This window comes from Erythrolamprus reginae, chromosome 1, assembly GCF_031021105.1.
Source record: "Erythrolamprus reginae isolate rEryReg1 chromosome 1, rEryReg1.hap1, whole genome shotgun sequence".
Taxonomy (NCBI): Eukaryota; Metazoa; Chordata; class Lepidosauria; order Squamata; family Dipsadidae; genus Erythrolamprus; species Erythrolamprus reginae.
Genome location: NC_091950.1, coordinates 385,737,974 through 385,755,984, shown reverse-complemented (window position 1 = coordinate 385,755,984; position 18,011 = coordinate 385,737,974). Strand labels below are relative to the sequence as shown.

Here is an 18,011-nt window from a genome sequence, read left to right as displayed (position 1 = left end):
ACTGGAAAAATTGATGCTTATTTGCTTATTTTTTTCTGAAAAGCCCCCCACCAGCCTGTGCACATGTTTTTCACTTAGATATAAATTGAAAATGATTGCACATGGCCAGGTTTGGAGGCCTTTTTTCTGATGTTCTGTTTGGGTCTGTGAGACCTGAAATCAAAGTTTGAGACCCTGTAAAAAAATTTCCCTGCATATCTGAAACTTGGAATTTTATGACTTTTCATCATTTCAGGGGTTCTCTCTATGATAATTTTTTTTGGGGGGGTGGGGGGTTTCTTTCTTGCTGGGAAAAAAAAAGTCACACTTGTACTGTTCCCAGGTCACCCTGACCCAGACCGAAAACTCTTCATTTGAAGTGCTTATGTTTGGTCAATTTGAAAACTTTTTTCACTTGGAAAGTAGTCTGAACATTTCTGCACACAATGATATGAAAATTGAACTGAAAAAAAGATGCATATTGCTTTATTTTGATTATAAAAGGCAGATCCCCCCTTTATTTGTGAACATGTTTTCAATTTATAGATAGATTAGGTTGCAAAATGTGTTCAATTTTACTAAAGTTGGTGTGGGATTGGTAGTTTGAACATTTCTGAATATAAGAAAAATATAAATGAACTGAAAGAAATTATTATTGGTTTTTTAAAATCAGAAATAAGGCCTCCCCCCCTCCTTGGCTGCTTGCAACCATTATGAGCCAGGGTGGCGCAGCAGGTAGAGTGCTGTACTGCAGGCCACTGAAGCTGACTTGTAGATCTGAAGGTCAGTGGTTCAAATCTCATCACCGGCTCAAGGTTGACTCAGCCTTCCATCCTTCCGAGGTGGGTAAAATGAGGACCCAGATTGTGGGGGCAATAGGCTGGGCTCTGTTAAAAAGTGCTATTGCTAACATGTTGTAAGCCGCCCTGAGTCTAAGGAGAAGGGCGGCATAAAAATCAAATAAATAAATAAATTTTCACTTTATATTTTTTTGGGCTCCAAACCCTAAATATTTTTAATATCTTAGGCATTTATTTACTCAATTTAACATTGCTGATCATCAAAAAAATATTTTTAGGTACTTGAATTTGGTCTTTTTGAAAACTTTTTCCACTGGGAAACTAGTTTGAACATTTATGAACGTAATGATATGAAAATTGAACTGGAAAAATTGAGACTTATATTTTTATTTTGATCAAAAAGCCCCTCCCCCCATCCTTTCTGAATTTTGTGTCAATTTATATTTTTTTAGGCAACAAATCTCTAAGGAATTTCCCCCCAAAAGTTTTGATATACTAAATTGAACAATCCTGATCATAAGAAAAATAGAAATGAACTGAAAAAAATGATTCTTATTTGTTTATTTTGGCCACAAAAGGGCCACCACCACCCCTCGCCCTTGCTGTGTGCCATTATTTTCACTTTTTATATATATTTGGCTAGAAATATTTGGAATATCCTTTTGAAAAGCAAGCACATTGTAGCCAGACAATTACTTTTATGAAAGAAATCCATTTTACTAAAAACAAGTATGTAAGTTTGAAATTAACAGCATAATTTTTATATAAATTGAAATAATTGAACACGGGGGGGGGGGAGACCTTTATGTATAAAATAAATAAGTATGCATCAATTTTTCCAGTTCAATTTTCATATCATTATGTTCAGAAATGTTCAAGCTACCAATCCCACACCAACTTTAGTAAAATAGAATGCATTTTGCAAGCAAACCTATCCATAAATTGAAAAATATTTCACAAAAACAGGGGGGGCGCATTTCATCAGCAAAATAAACCAATATGCATCAATTTTTCCAGTTCAATTTTCATATCATTATGTTCAGAAATGTTCAAGCTACCAATCCTACACCAGGTTTAGTAAAATAGAACGCATTTTGCAAGCAAAACTATGCATAAATTGAAAAACAATTCACAAAAATGTGGGGGGCGCACATTTTATCAGCAAAATAAACCAATAAGCATTAATCTTTCCATTTCAATTTTCATTTCAATGTGTGCAGCAATGTTCAAACCTGTTTCCAAGTGAAAAAAGCTTTCAAAAAGACCAAATATAAGTACCTAAAATGATCAATTGGTGGTCCGGGTCAAATAGACCCGGGAACATAACATTAGGGAGGTTTTTTTTTAACAGAACAGGGTTTAAAAAACCAATAAGCATCATTTTTTCAGTTCATTTATATTTTTCTTATGTTCAGAAATGTTCAAACTAACAATCCCACACCAACTTTAGTAAAATTGAACGCATTTTGCAGGCCAAACTATCTATAAATTGAAAAAAAATTCACAAAAAAAGGGGGGGTGTTTATGAGTCATATCATTGTGTGCAGAAATGTTCAATCTAGTTTCCAAGTGAAAGCTTTCAAATTGACAAGTAACAAGTGTGAGGTTTTTTGCCCAGCAAAAACTAAGCCTCCCACCACCCCCAAAAAAATTATCATGGAGAGAACCCCTGAAGTGATGAAAAGTCATGAAATTTCAAGTTTCAGATATGCAGGGAAAATTTTTTACAGGGTCTCAAAGTTCAAAATGGGTCTCTCAGACCCGAACAGAACTTTAAAGGAACTGAATATGTTGAGCCTTCTATTTTATAGAATAATACCAGGTATTTAAAGATTGTCTCATAGAAGGGGAAATTGAGTTGATTTCTAGGGTATGGATGGAATCAGCTGGAATCAATTCCCTCCAGAGATTCTTATGACCACCACCACCCTCCTGACATTTCTTAAGGTTTTAAAAATTCACCTGTCGGCAGGCTTGGGCTGCTCAGCATTAGCATCTTGCTCTGGCCCTATGCAGGATTGTGATGGAATTAATGGTGGATTATTGTTTTTAATAATTGCTAATATTGACTGTAAAAATTCCAGCTGCTTGCAAGCAGCTATTTCTTTTATTTGCCATGGAACAGTTGAAAAAGTAGCAGTGGTTTCTTTGCTATTGATCAAAATAAAATTGTTGATTGCTTGTTATGTCAACTTCCAGGTGAATTTGATTGAAATCATTGAAAGGTGGAATATATTTGATTGAAAGGTAGAATATAAACCTTTACTTCCCTTCCCCCATGAAATGTTTTCTATGTCTTCAAGTAACATGTGTGAATGAGATTATGGTTTTCCATTCTATATATAGCAATAACATTAGACTTATATACCGCTTTATAGTGCTTTTACAGCCCTCTAAGTGATTTACAGAATTGGCATATTGCCACTAACAATCTGGGTTCTCATTTTACCCACCTCAGAAGGATGGAAGGCTGAATCAACCTTGAACCAGTTTATGCTGCTTTCTGGAATTTTTAGGAAACATAAGGAATAATCTCAAGCACAAGACACTGTTGAATTAGAAGCCTTGAGTAAGTTTGTTGGATCAGGGTAGCTTCTTCTTCTTACAACACTTAATGATTGTCATAGGGGTCCAATTAGCAATCAAGAAACAATCAATATTAATAAAAATCTTAAGGATACAGGCAACAAGTTACAGTCATAAGTGGAGGAGGTGGGTGATAGGAATGATGAGAAAATAATAGTAATAGTAGTGCAGACTTAGTAAATAGTTTAATAGTATTGAGGGAATTATTTGTTTAGCAGTGAAAACGTTTGGGGAAAAAAGCCTGTTCTTATGTCTAGTTTTCTTGGTGTGCAGTGCTCTACCGCGATATTTTGAGGGTTTAAGTAAATAAGGTTGTCACTTTCCACTTTCCTCCTAGGACCTAGGCAGCTTTGTATCATGCATTTATGGAAAATCTCTTACTCCAAACTCAAGAGATAAAAGGATGATGGTAGTTTATTCTATGACTTAAATGTCATGCCTGCTAGTTTACTGTATCTTACAACGGACTCAAAAGATGAATGAAAGAAAGCTATCTTCTTTTCTATTATAGATGGCTTGTTTTCCCCCCCTCACTCAATCTAGAGTTTTTTTTCAATTTTAAAAAGAGGTTCTCAGAGTCTATTGAAGCTAAATAATTCCTCTTTTATCTTACTTTATTTTCCTCCCTTGTTTTCCCATAACAGATTTTAAACTAAGTTCTTTGAGGGTAGAGTTTTATTAACAAGGAAGTTAAGATAGGCAGTATTAGAGTGACAAGTATCTTTCTGTAGGAAGTTAGCACCCACCCCTCACCTAGGAGAATGAAATATTCTAGGAAATAATAAAAAGGCAGAATATTATACCTCCCAGGATGAGAAAAGGAGATACATGCTCTTGGAAAACAGCCCCAGAAAGAATGGGCCATCCTATCTATAGGACAAAAGACTTTTACCCTCAGGACATAATAATAGGATTAGCCCTCTCCTCACCTCACCATATGGCACCTGGGAAGATTACATCACCCAGCAAGATTCAACCAAGCCTGGGACTCAAGACAACCTACAAAGTTAGCCCTGCATGGCCCCATGGGAGTCTGACAACCAATCAGAGTAAATTTCTTACACAGGAACAGGAAGCTCCAAGGCGGGGCCCAAGAGAGGGTAAAAATATCTCCTTCACCCATGTGCTCCATTGCCCAGGACCTCAAACCATGTGGTCCTGTCTACCATTAAACCATCTTCCCAAGCAGTCTTCATGTTTCCAGTGTCTTTCTTCCCAGTTGGAATTGAACGCAGATGGACATTTCTTCCAACACTTCCCTCATCTTAGATTTTATTATTACCTGATCCCTTAGAATGCAGGTTGGCTGAATGATAAATTGCACACTTTGTAAATGGTTAAGTCAATAGTTCATAGTTCAATTTCACAGTTGACTTCTTTTAAAAACACTTATCTAAGAGCCATGTTTCTCCAGTAACTTGTTGCTGTTTTATAAGTCCTTAGAAGTTCACCCTTTGTCTTCTCTGTTCACATAGTTCTTAGTTTTGTTTTGTTTATAAAGGAATTTTTTATAGTAGATAACTGATCTGTGATTTCCAGCTTCAATCGCTCTAGAAAGGCAACGAGACAAAAAAGAAACTATGGAAAACTCTGAGTTTACTTTTTAAAATAAAATTTCTAATTATTTGAAACATCTATGCTTTTCAATAGAGCAACCTGGAGCAATTATACAAAATCTTTTTTGTGTGTGTCTTCAAGTCATTTTGATTCCTGATGACTACTGGATTGGTCCTTGCAATTTTCTTGGCAACATTTTCAGAACTTATTTGCTTTTGCCTCCTTACTGGATCTGAGAGAGAGTGATTGGTCCAAAGTTACTCAGGTAACTTGTGTCTAAGGCAGAACTAGAATTACTAGAGTCCTGTAATTTCTGACTTGGTGCACTATACTGCTGCTGCACCACATTGGCTCCCATACAAAATCTAAACATTTTAAAAAGCTGGAAAATGACACAAGAAGAAATACATTTTTTTAAAAAGGAAAATAATTGTATAGTTTTCAAGTTAGAACAACTGTTCTTTTACAATTTGCAATAAAACTTGATTAACAAATGTATTCCATTTCTTTGAATTTGTCTTTTTCTTCAAGGGGATAGATATGTTATTTTATTTATTTATTTATTTATTTATTATTTGAATTTATAGGCAGCCCTTTTTCAATGGACTCAAATTGGCCTATTACTAGAGACATTATTAAATTTATAATGCTGTGCATCTCAAATACATGACTCTGGACAAAAACATGATAAAAACAGTATAAACAAACACATATACAGCAGCCAAGAAAAAAGATTACCAACACAAGAATTAAAACAATTATGATATGGACTTAGCCACGTACCTGATGTCCTAAGTTTAGAAACAAAGCCAGGTTGTCAAGGCCTTGAGAAAGATTATCAAAGCCAGGGCAAGTCTACTCTCCACCACAATGATGTTGCAGAGAGCATGTGCACAACACAAAATTCTGTCCCCCTGGCTTCTGTCTGCTGGTGTTCCCTAATGGACAGGAACCAGAGCATGCCTCTCCTGTTATATCTTTAGCAAACAGATAATGAGGGAGAGATGGTCCTACAGATAATCTGACTATAATACACACTGTCTATTTTCTGGTTGGCAACCAGTCACTGATCAAATATTGAAATAATCATTTGGTTAATTAAATTGCAATTCTTAGCTACCAAATCCAGATCGCCATTTAAGTTGCATGTAATTTTAATTACATCTTCTCTTGAATTTTCCTTTGAAGTCTTATCTTTGCAGGAAGAGAAATTATCAACTACCCAGCCAAGTAAGGAACCAAGTTATTGGCAGAGGTTGCAAAGGAAGAAAGTAAAAAAGACTTAAATAAGAAATATTTGCACTGAGGCTAAGTTTAAATTTAGTTGCCGGGATGTCTGTGTAGCCTTGGCTTGTTTGGAATTCCTAGAATTTTCTCCCTGCAAAATCTCAGAATTGTTCTTCCCTTTGATCTGTCCCTTTGATTTTTTTTTTGCTTCTGCTTTTTAATTACTATTGCATTGTACTATGAGTAGTTCAATAGCAATAGCATTTAGACTTATATATGCTTCATAGTGCTTTTACAGCCCTCTCTAAGCAGTTTACAGAATCAACATACAGTAGTCCCTCGCTATACCGCGCTTCACCTACTGCGGCTTCACTTCATTGCGGGTTTCTGAGGAAGTCGATCGGCAGATTTAAACAGCCCGCCGAACTCGATCGGCAGGTTTTTCAAAAAAAAAAAAAAAAAATCTAAAATTGTAAATACTGTATTTAAATACTGTATTTAAAATAAATACTGTGTGGGAAGGGTTTATAAACACTTAAAACAATGAAAACCTACCAAACAATTACAATATAAATACTTAAATAAGTACTGTACTGTCAGTCGATAAATTCCCCATCGCGGATTTCACCTATCGCGGCCAGGTCTGGAACGTAACACCAGCGATGGGTGAGGGACTACTATATTGCCCTCAATAATCTGGATTCTCATTTTACCCACCTCAGAAGGATGGAAGGCTGAGTCAACCTTGAGCCAATGGTGAGATTTTAACTGCTGAACTACAGCTAGCAGTTAGCTGAAGTAGCCTGCAGTGCTGCACTCTAACCACTGTGCCACTCCGGCTCAGTGTTCAAGGCTCTTGGATTCCGGTTTTTATAAACATCACCAAAACTTAACATACTAGATTAGTAATACTGTACTAAATACTAATTTTAGTATTGCATAAAAAACAATTGCTACCAACCTGCCTTCCATTGAGGACCTGTATACTGTGTGAGTCAAAAAGAGGGATGAGAAAATATTTAGAAACCCACCACATACTGGACACAAACTGTTTCTACTCTCAGGATACTATAGAGCAGTGATGGCAAACCTTTTTTGGCTTGGGTGCCAAAAGGGTATGTGTACATGTAATAGCTCGCACATGCCCACACCCATAATACAATGCCCTCCTCTCCCACGCATGCACACAGGCCTCACTGAAGCCTCTGAACCCAAAATAGAAGCCCCAAAATCAGCTGGCCAGCGTGCACATGCACACTGGAGCTAACATAGGGCAATGCCTTTCGTGCCCTCAGATATGGCTCCGGCGTGCCACCTTTGGTACGGGTGCCTTAGGTTCACCATCACTGTTCTCTCTTGAACTTTTTGGATGAAACCAAAAAAATGAAATTGTTACATATGGATTTGAAGATCAGACAAAATGGTAGGTAATAGTATGTTGTGACTTTAGAGTTTAATGTAAATTTGTATTTGTAGTTGTGAAGGGAAGACTGAGGTTATTTCTTTGTATGTCTTTCTCTTTCTGCATTTCTGGCTTTACTTTCTTTTTCGTTGTTATTTATTTATTTATTTTGTATACACAATGAAGGTTATAGAGGTTATACTCGAGTAAAATATATTAGAGAAAGAATAGAAGTGAAAATTTAGGAATAGAATATATCAATTAGAGAATAGAAGGATATTATGAGAGTAGTATAAGAAGAATAGAAGAATAGTAGATATGATATATGATATATAGGAGAGACAATAGGACAGGGGACGGGAGGCACGCTAGTGGACTTATGCACGCCCCTACTTTTTAAAAAATTTCTCTACTTTAATTTTATCTCTACTTTTTAAAAAATTTCTTGAATTGAAAATGTTAATAGTTATCCAAATAGTCTTCACATTTTGTATTGTGAGAAAACTGACAAACATGGCGAAGACTCAAATCTAATTCAGCAAAGGATATTTTTTTCTTATCTCCACTCAAACTCTATTTACTCACATGATCAACAGTGTTATACCAAAAAAAAAAAAAGCCCTACAGCTGATTGGACAATGCATCTCTTCTTATGTTAAAGACTACGGAATTCTCTCGAAGGCTTTCGCCCTCCCACCACGGTGTTCACCACTGAGCCTCGGTGACGTTGGCAGCCGAACGCCTCCCGCCTTGGACGAAACGGGGGCGGAGACGTCCTCGCCGCCATTTTGCCCTCCCAACTGCACTCTTTTCTCATTCTGTTCGCGCCGCCTCCCCCCCCCCCTCCCGACGCCCTGAGGAAAGAACTCCTCCTCCTCCTCTCTTTCCTTCGCCTCCCGCCGTTCTGCCCGGAAATATCCGAGCCAGGACAGAACCTGCGCGCGCGGTCTTCGCACTCCCCTTGCCTTTCTTGCCCCGCCTCCTTCCCTCGTGCAATCTCCACCCCTCCCTTCCTCCCTCCGCCTTTCCCCCCTCAGCAAAATGGCGGCACGTAGAGGCCTTAGCAGCCAGTGAGTGACTTGCCTTCTCCTTCTCCCTGTTCCTCGGTGGTCGCCAAACTCTTTTGCATCAGACTGTCGCCTCCCACCTCGTTTTTCCTCCTATCCCGAAATCACTTTTACAACCCTTTCCTCTCTTCCCCCACCCCTTTACGATTATTCCTTCCTTTCCTCCCCCCCCTTCTGTCACACTCAGGTACCCATCCCCCCTCCACCGGCCTCTTCCCCTCCCCCTCCTCCATTCGCCATCAATCAATCAGCGGCGACCGAGAGCGGATCAATCAATGGTCGGGAGGAGGAGGCGGCGGCTGCTGCTGCTGTTTAATGAACAATGTGTGAGAGCTGTGCTGAGCTGCTGGAGGTGTTAAATGAGAGTAAGTGGGAAATCAACGAGGACCGAGGGGAAGCATCTCATACCCCTCTTCCCTGGACGGTTTTGCAAGGACCGGCTGGGCTAGAAAACGCAGGGATTGTTGTTTCTGCTCTAGAGGAGGGAGGGGAAGAGACTGTTGGTACCGGGTCTCCTTGCTCCCCTCTTTTTCACTCTCTCAGCGGAGGGAGAGCTGAAAGGACTTACTGGGAGTGAAAGAGTCATACGGGAAAGGCCCTGGCACCCTCCGCGCAGAGAGCAGGCCCCATTGGAAAATCTGTCGGCGCTTCCTCTGGAATAAAGCATGGGCTGGCGTTTGTCTTGAGAAGGAGTAGAGGACCAGGATGCTCTTTCTGGCCGCCGTCCCGGTCCCCCGGCCCCCCTCCTCGTTTTCTCTCATCTTGCAGACGGCATCTGCAAACGAGAGATAACTGGCGATATGAGCTGCCGAAAGATCCTCTGCCTTAAATGGCGCAAATTGGGTAAGGGGGTGGTGGTGAATGAAATCCAACGCTGGCTTGCATTTACCTCTGCTTTTTGCTCTTTAGTATGTTCCTATCAGTTGCATCCTCCGCCTAATAGAACGCGGCCTAGTTCTTGTGCTCCAGATGAGCTTGCAGACAAACGAAGCCGGCCTGGATTGATTATGAGATGTTTGGGGCATGCCAGGAATAAACCTATGGTTTGCAGTTTCACTTTTCTCACCTGCAGAGCTATAGGATCTTAAGTTGGGTTGATAGGAAGACTTTCAAGTGGACTAATCTTTCCTTTTTTGGAAAAAAAGGTTTATTGTGGAAAAGTAGTTAACTTTATGTCTGTTTCTATTTTGCTTTTTTTTTGCTGCATTCTACATTGTTGGATGATGTTACAGTGCTTTTTAATGCTGCAAGATATTCTTCAAATGTTTAAAGCTTGATGCCACCCATTCTTTAGATATTGATGCAGTAGAATCTATGATTTTTAAAAAAAATATTTGCCTCGTTTGCCTTGCTTCCAGATTTTTGTGTTACTCATAATGCAACTACAGTATGTGAAAATTTACCTTCCAAACAGAGTAATTTTTGTAGGTTTTGGAGTAAATCAGAACTATGACTTGCTTCTAGTGAAGAACATGTAGAATTTGGGCTGTAAGTCTTTGATATTTAATGTTTCTTTGGATCAAAAACCTTTAAAATTTATCTAGTGTAAAATTGTTTTTGATGCTTGAATGGATGTTGTTCTGCCTTAATTTGTGATATAAAAAGAAACCTGTAGCTCTTGGAAAGAATAGTTAAAAACAAACTACTGTACAAGAATAAAGTTATCTTTGGTATGATTTGCTTGCAGCTTATTGATGAGTTGGTTTCAAGAATTGTAGGCAATGTTTAGAATTATCTGTGGTATGTCTGATGTAATTCTAATTGTAAATTATTTATTTGTATTAGTATGGTTATAATTTGAGGGAGAAAAATGTTCTTGGTGCTGCGATTCATATATAATGGTAGATAAGACTTTCACAATCAAAGTTTATTGAGATCTTACTTTTGTAAGTTGTTCATTTATTTGGAGAGATTGGTCATACTTTGAAATAATGACTTTTGGCTATTTGAATTCAGAAATTTTCGTAGCTATACAACTTCCAATTATTTGGGATTTACAGTATATTTTCACAGATCTTGACCATTGATATGCAGTCCTCTGCGTGTTGACCAGAAATAGCTATCAAATTCTGCAATATCTCATCTCATTTTAGTGGATTTGAAAAGGCTTTTGCTATGATTAATTTCAGTTATTCGAAATTTTATGTTCTTGAGCGTTTTTTTAATATTGATTCAATTATTAAGAATCTAATAGCACCTTTTGAGACCAATGTGTTTGATTAAACAGCATAGGTACAAATAATCTGCAACTTGCAACCATTTGTTTAGAGACTGTTCAAAGTTTCAGTGGCAATAAAAAAGTGACTTTTATTACCTTTTTTCACATTACTATAGCACCCTCAGAAACACATGATGAAAATTCAGATGTTTGGAAACTCATATTCATATTTATAATTGCAAGTGCTTTGAGTCTATTTGATCACCTTTTGTGACCTTCCAACAAGCAAAGCCAATGGGGAAATCAGACTCACTTAACTTTAATAACTTAAAAACTGCAGTTGTTACTGTACTTAACTGTGGCAAGAAAGGTTGTAAAATGGAGTAAAGTCAGGAAATGGCTAGCTTAGCAGTAAATTTTTTAGTTTCAGCTGTGATGGTAAATTGAGAACTATTTGCATTTGTGAGCTACATCAAATGAATGGAGTGACTGAACTGAGTTATAATCTGGTTTATATATCTAAAGAATTGAGCTGCAGGGGACAGTGCTTTTGTCTTGTAATATTTGTTAGCCAAGCTACACAGTCCTCCTGATTTTTGGCTAGGATAGACTAATATTCTTCACTTTTCATTGTATCTTGGATCATTTAATATATAGTGCTGTGAACTGGTTATTACCAGTTGAATATTTTCATAATGTTGTTTAGTTGAGAATGTATTTTCTTATTTCAAGATAGAACTCATAAAAATAGCAAAATGATAATTGTGGTTTTCTTTTGTTTCTATATTAAAGTATATTTTTTAAAAAATCAAATCACATTTAAAAGTATCTATAATAGAACTTGTGAAAATAATTATAAATAAATATTTTTTTCTCCTTAAGTGTAAAAATATATGCCCCAGCTACAGTAGTCATGTTAAGAATTGTTATCATACACTTTTATTTCCATAAATCCATGGGCTTTGAAGATTATGGAGTACATACTTGCAAACAGTTTTTGCTTGCTTTTCATTTTTTATAATTGCTTTGTGAGTTTTTAACTGCTTCACATACTCCAGTATCTTCCACATTAAAGCTGCACAATATTTTTGATTCAAAGGCAATAATGTCCTATAGATTTCACAGTGATGTAAAGGTTGCAATTGTATACAATTCTTAAAGTAACCATACTTTTTTCTAAGCTGCCCAACTGCCTTTCAAAACTGGTACGCAACTTCAGAAAAATACTTTTGATATAGGAACAGTTTGAACAGAAAGGACATGTTCAGATAGTCTTCAACTTACTACTACAATTGAGCCCAAAATTTCCACTGGTAAGCAAGATAGTTAAGTGAGCTTTTCGTGGCACAGTTGTTAAGAGAATCAGTGCAGTTGTTAAATTAGTAGAATGGTTGTTAAATGAATCTTGGTTCCATATTGATTTTGCTTGTTACAAGTTTCAAAATGTGATCATTTGATCATGCCACACTGCCATTCTCATAAATATATGTCAGTTGCCAAATGTCTAAATTTTGAACACATGACCATGGGGATGCTGCAGTGGTTGTGTGAAAAACAGTCGTAAATCACTTTTTTCAGTGCCCTTGTAACTTTGATCATTACATGAATGGTTGTAAATCAAGGACTACCAGTATACATTACTTTGAGGCTCATAAGATTGAGGTGACTTTTAAAAATACTTCACATATAGTATATGGCTACTTTTGAGGAATGTTTAGAATTAACTCAACACTAGAATTAATGATGGTCAGTTTTTGGGAAGGATGTAATTCCATTATTATATCAAATAGCTTTTGATCTGTTTTTAAATTCAGGTTAATGTGCTATCTGTGACATTTAAAAACCCATACAGGTAGTTCTTGATTTACAACTGTAATGGAGCATGGAATTACAGTTGTAAGTTGTTGTGATTCTAAATCAATATATCATATGACCAGACCTGATATTTTGATATTTTTTTGCAATGCTTGTTGAGGGAATCAATTTTCTCCAAGGGCATTTTTTGCTGGAAACCAGAAATAAATGCTGGAAACTAGCAAAAATATTGCAAATTACAGTCATATATAAAATGTTAATTAGAATAAAATGATTTTGTATATTTTCTGGCATGCCTAACTAAAGATATAATGTAATCTTTCCATAAACCATTTTTTAAAAGGATAAACTACTTATTCAGCATACTAGGCATGTTTCAGGTAAAGCAGAGTCGAAATCATTCAGTCAGCCCATGTGTTATGAAAGTGTTCCGTGAAATAGTATTTTTAAATCATCCAGGCTTGTAAATTCATCCAAATATTATTGAAGACTATAGAACACACATACACACACCAGCCACAGAATAGTTTTATGACCAATGCTATATTTAAACAATTTCTGATAGCAATACCACTTATATTACTGCTTCAGAGTGCTTTATAACCTTCAGAAGCATTTTTTGTTAGATAATACACTCCATAAGCACTAGGAATTATACAGAATAAAAACATAGTATAAGGAATGATATACAATAGTTCTCTACTTAACAATTACAATTGGGACAAGAACCTCTGTTGCTAAGTGAGGGGTTATTAAGGGAGTTATGCCTGATTTTATGACCGTTTTTCCTGTACTTAAGCAAATGTGGTTTCCATCATTGACTTAGTTGGAAACTAGCTAGTAAGGTCTCAAATAATGCTCATATAACTCAAGACACTGTCTCCCTCATAAATACATGCCAGTTGCCAAGCACCCAAATTTTGAAAATGTGACTGCGGATGCTATGATGGTAATAAGTGTGAAGACTGTTTGTAAGTCACTTTGCAGCACTGTTATAATTTCAAATGGTCACTAAACAAATAGTCATAAGTCAAAGACTGTAGTAAAAACCAAAACTTTAACCAATAATGACTGATTATAATAGTCTAATATTTTGTATCAAGCTAAATAGAGGTTTGATTTTTTTTCTAAGAACATAAAAAATGATAACTGAATTTCTTAGTTTGCTAATAGATATCAACAGTATGACCTGTGAAAACTGCAAAACATGTAGAATTATATTTTATTTGCAAATAAAAACTACAGCAAAACTTCATTTTAATGATCAAATTAGAGGGTGGTGTGTTCCTTCATGAAAATATGGTAAATTGAATTCCATTGTTTTCATCATGGAAATTTTATTTATTATACTGATTTGAGATAAATTTGGCAGAGTTTTGCATAATTTGTATAATATGTGGTACAATTTAGACAATGTGCATAAATTTATTTTTTTAAATTATATCTGTATATAAACAGTATAAATTGTGGTGGCATTGTCGTTTAGCAAATTTTTCATTTTAAATACTTTATAAACTGTTGAACTCTTAATTGTTTTACTAAACATTTGCTTCAAGAGATTGAGTAAAGTTATAGCAGAGGGTTGAATGAAAATAGGGCTTTTTTAATATAAATGAACAAGTATTAAATCCCAACTGCGAATTTTTCATCAAAACAAAGTTTGTTCTATATGTGTGATAAGAATGTTTATGGTGGAGAGTAGATTATAAGTGTCTAATGAATATTATATACCCTAATTAATTAAATTATGGAATAGTAAACTTTTGAAATAGTTTTAAGTACAAGATTCTTAAAATTAACCACTTATGAAGGTTTTTGTTTCGTGTTATAGTAATTTATACCTTGGATAAAAGAGTGGGTAAATCTGAGTAACAAACATATTACAATTGGAAGGACATGATTTAGAGAAAGGATGGCATGCCTATTTATGGGATATTAGAAGCAAAACACAAGAATATTTTAATAGACATCTATTAGAGAATCCCTGCTAAATACAGTACTTGGAAAGAAATTAAACGGAAACACAAACAACTGCTGCATATGTGGGAGGGGCAGATGATAGGAGAACACATTAATAAATACCAATTTGTAGTCAGAAGATCCTATGAAAAGTCCTTAATTTCACAACAGATGGACAGATATCCACTCTAATTTCAATTGGGAAAATGTGAGCATCCTATATCAAGCTAGATCCAAAAATGCTAGGGAATTATTGGAAGTTTGTGTTTAGAAAAATCATCTGTCTATAGACACAAAGAAAATAAATACCATAATCAAGGAACTGCCAAGGAGAAAACCACACCTCCTATCAATACTGACAGGGCAAGCTTCAAATAGAAAGCAAGCCCCACATCATCCATACTTGTGATATTACCTAGTCAGGTAATAAAGTGTCTGCAACAAACAGTCAAACTCAGAAAACATTAAAGACTCCACAAGACTTTAATTATGAGCACTTTAACCATTTGATGCTCAAATTCTTGCAGATAATATTGAGTTTATACATTCTGCTAACTCATTGTGTGATTGATTTTGACTTAGAATATGTTTGAATCTAACATGGTTTGAATAGAAAACCATAGAAAATAGCATGTTGTGGAAACTGTCCCTCTCGGAGTCTTCGGAGAGGGGTGGCATACAAATCTAATAAACTATAACTATAACTATCATACATATCTTGATGATAAAAACAAATCATATACTGTATTGCAATATATGAATGCAAACAAAGCTATGATATTTTTTTAAATTTTGCTTTGTTAATATTTGAGCAGTGTACTTCAATTTTTTCATGTCTTTCTAAGGTATACCTTTATCTATGGCAGCACAGGTAGTCCTCATCTTACAACTAACTTAACCCAAAATTTCTGTTGCTTAGTTAAGTGCTGTCCCATATTATACCCTTTTTTGCTGTAATTAAGTGAATTAACTGCAGTTGTTAATTTAGTAATAACTTAATAATCTATTGGCTTTAGTTGTCAGAAAGATGCAAAAGGTGATCACATGACTGTAAAACATTGCAACTGTCATAAATATAAATCAGTTGGCAAGAGTCTAAATTTTGATCACATGTCTCTTGGTGCTGGAATAGTCATAAGTGTGAAAAAACATCATAAGTCATTTTTTTCAGTTCCATTGTAACTTTGATCACCAAACAATATATTTTAGGTCAAGGTCTATATGTAGTGTAATAGTAATTGTTATATGACAGTGATGGCAAACCTTTTTTTCCTCGCGTGCCGAAAGAGCATGCACACGCAGTATCGCACATGCGCGAGTGCCCACACTCATAATTCAATGCCTGGGGAGGGCGAATACTACTTCCCCCACACCCCAGAGGCTCTTCCTTGGAGGCTGGAAATGGGTGGGTCCAGTAGGCTTGTGTTTCGCCCTCCTCAGGCTCCAAAGGTTTCCCTGGAGCCCGGAGAGGGTAAAAACATCCTCTCTCATCCACCCAGAGGCTCTCTGGAAGCCAAAAATGACCTCCCAGAGCCTCTGTGCAAGCCAAAAATCAACTGGCTGGCACATTGGAGCTGAACTAGGGCAATGGCTTGTGTGCCAGCAGATATGGCTCCGCGTGCCACCTGTGGCACCTGTGCCATAGGTTCGCCATCACTGTTATATGATCAACTTGTTGATACAGTAGTCATTTGAGACTGTAGTCACATAATACTACATACATTCTTGAATATGTGTGCCATGAATAATGATTTATTTGTTGGATTAACCGGATTTAAACTGATGTTCAGTTTTCCCTAGGTGCATTGAGATAGTTTTAGGATAATTTTCTTGGCAGCATAAGAAAAATTAACATTAAAAAGAATTTTGAATTTAAACAAGAATGTCCTTCCTATATATCACATGTCATATACAAGGCAAAGTCAGATACTTAAAAATACAAGTTCAGGTGGGAAGAAGTTTTAAGGTTTATTTTGATGAAATCCATCAGATAGATGGGGGGGGGGGATTTAGAAAATTTATTGTGTTTTAATACTCATTTTTTATTTTTTAACAAGATCATGTTTTTTAGGAATAATGATAAGTGATATAAATTTAGAGTTTTGTAATTAATTGTATTTCTTAAGTCTAATTTTATATTTCAATTCATTATGTAATAAATGAAACAATTATTTATTGGCTTTGAACGTGTGTGTGTGTGTGTGTGTGTGTGTGTGTGTTTGTTTGGATTGAGAGATGTTGGAGCCTGTGGGGGAATTGGGGCAGATATAATGATGGTGACAGGCATGGATAGTTTTTGGGTGAGATATGGTGAATGGGACATTCTTAGGGAAGATGAAATTGGTGCTTTATACTGGTTCTGTGTTTTAGCTCCCCAAACTCAACCCATATACCTGACCAGCAAACCTTCAGAGGCCTTAGTTTTTGGCTGCTACCACTAAATACCAGTTTGACCTGTAATAAAGCCTCTTTCATTTGTGGTTTAATCTGATATGTATTACTGAGAGGCTGGGTCCAGAAGGGAGTATCTCTTCCAGAAATGTATTCAGCTGGATTTGGGGTGTGACATGAACTGAGACCTGAGGGCAGGGATGGTGGTGTTTGTAGCAATTGTCATGCAAGAATTATTTAAGGTTTTCATGAGTTCTGTTTCACAGATTGCATAGGTGAGATCCTGTTCATTAACTTGGACTCTAGGAATCAGTTAGTATTTCTGCTTCTATACCAGCCTTCCAGCTGCAAAGCAGCCTTTCTGCCTATGATGGTATGTGGGAATGACCTTGGGAGAAAGGGCAATGAAACACAACCAAAGGAACAATCAGATAAAATGAAGCTTAGTCTCTAGCAGGAATATGGATAAGGCAACAGGTTCAGAAAAAACTCACCCTAGTTTTTAGACTGTAAAGGGTGTAAGAGAGAAGTACTTTTGGATATATAAGATTCCATTAATGTAACCTTACAATACAGTACTGTGACCCAACCTGCGAACCTGTGACCAAAATTAGGATTGGAATCTCAGTTGTTGAGAAACATGGTCGTTAAGTAAGATGCCCATATGATTGCTTTGCTGAACAACTGCAGTGATGGTTTTCCCAGTTGTGGTTGTTAAGTAGAGAAAAAGCGCTGGTTAAAAAGGAGGACTGGCATCTCTCCTCTATACACAGAAGGGAATGCATGCGAAGTAGAAATCCCAAAGATCGGACCTTTGTTTCTGCAGCCTAACAAAGAATTTCTGTTTCCCTTCACTCCCATGCATGGAAGGGAGGGGAAATCCTTTGGCAGATGGCAGTGGCTTATAACTTTCTCTGCGAGCTTCCCCACTCATTTTCCGGGGAAAGGTAGCACAGAGGATTGCAAATGGCAATCACATTACAGGGCACTTGGCAAACAGTTTTAAGTGTGAAAGGTTGCCAAGCACCCTAATCATGGTCACATGACCATGGTGGAGGAGGTGGCTTATG

The 18,011-nt window shown here is 36.6% G+C and overlaps 1 protein-coding gene across 4 annotated transcripts in view; it reads left to right on the top strand.

Annotated features, from left to right (window-relative positions):
* The first annotated feature begins 7,540 nt into the window (after positions 1 to 7,540).
* The window catches only part of USP34 (ubiquitin specific peptidase 34), a 167,988-nt gene continuing 157,517 nt past the window's right edge, over positions 7,541 to 18,011 (top strand). For 3 of the 4 annotated variants that reach the window (XM_070734804.1, XM_070734802.1, XM_070734801.1), the window contains exon 1: positions 8,843 to 8,983. In XM_070734804.1, coding sequence (XP_070590905.1) covers positions 8,941 to 8,983 — 43 coding nt within the window. In that variant the 5' untranslated portion in view covers positions 8,843 to 8,940. Of the gene's footprint in view, positions 7,573 to 8,842; positions 8,984 to 18,011 lie in introns of those variants that run through there. The other variant, XM_070734803.1, reaches the window with a different exon arrangement.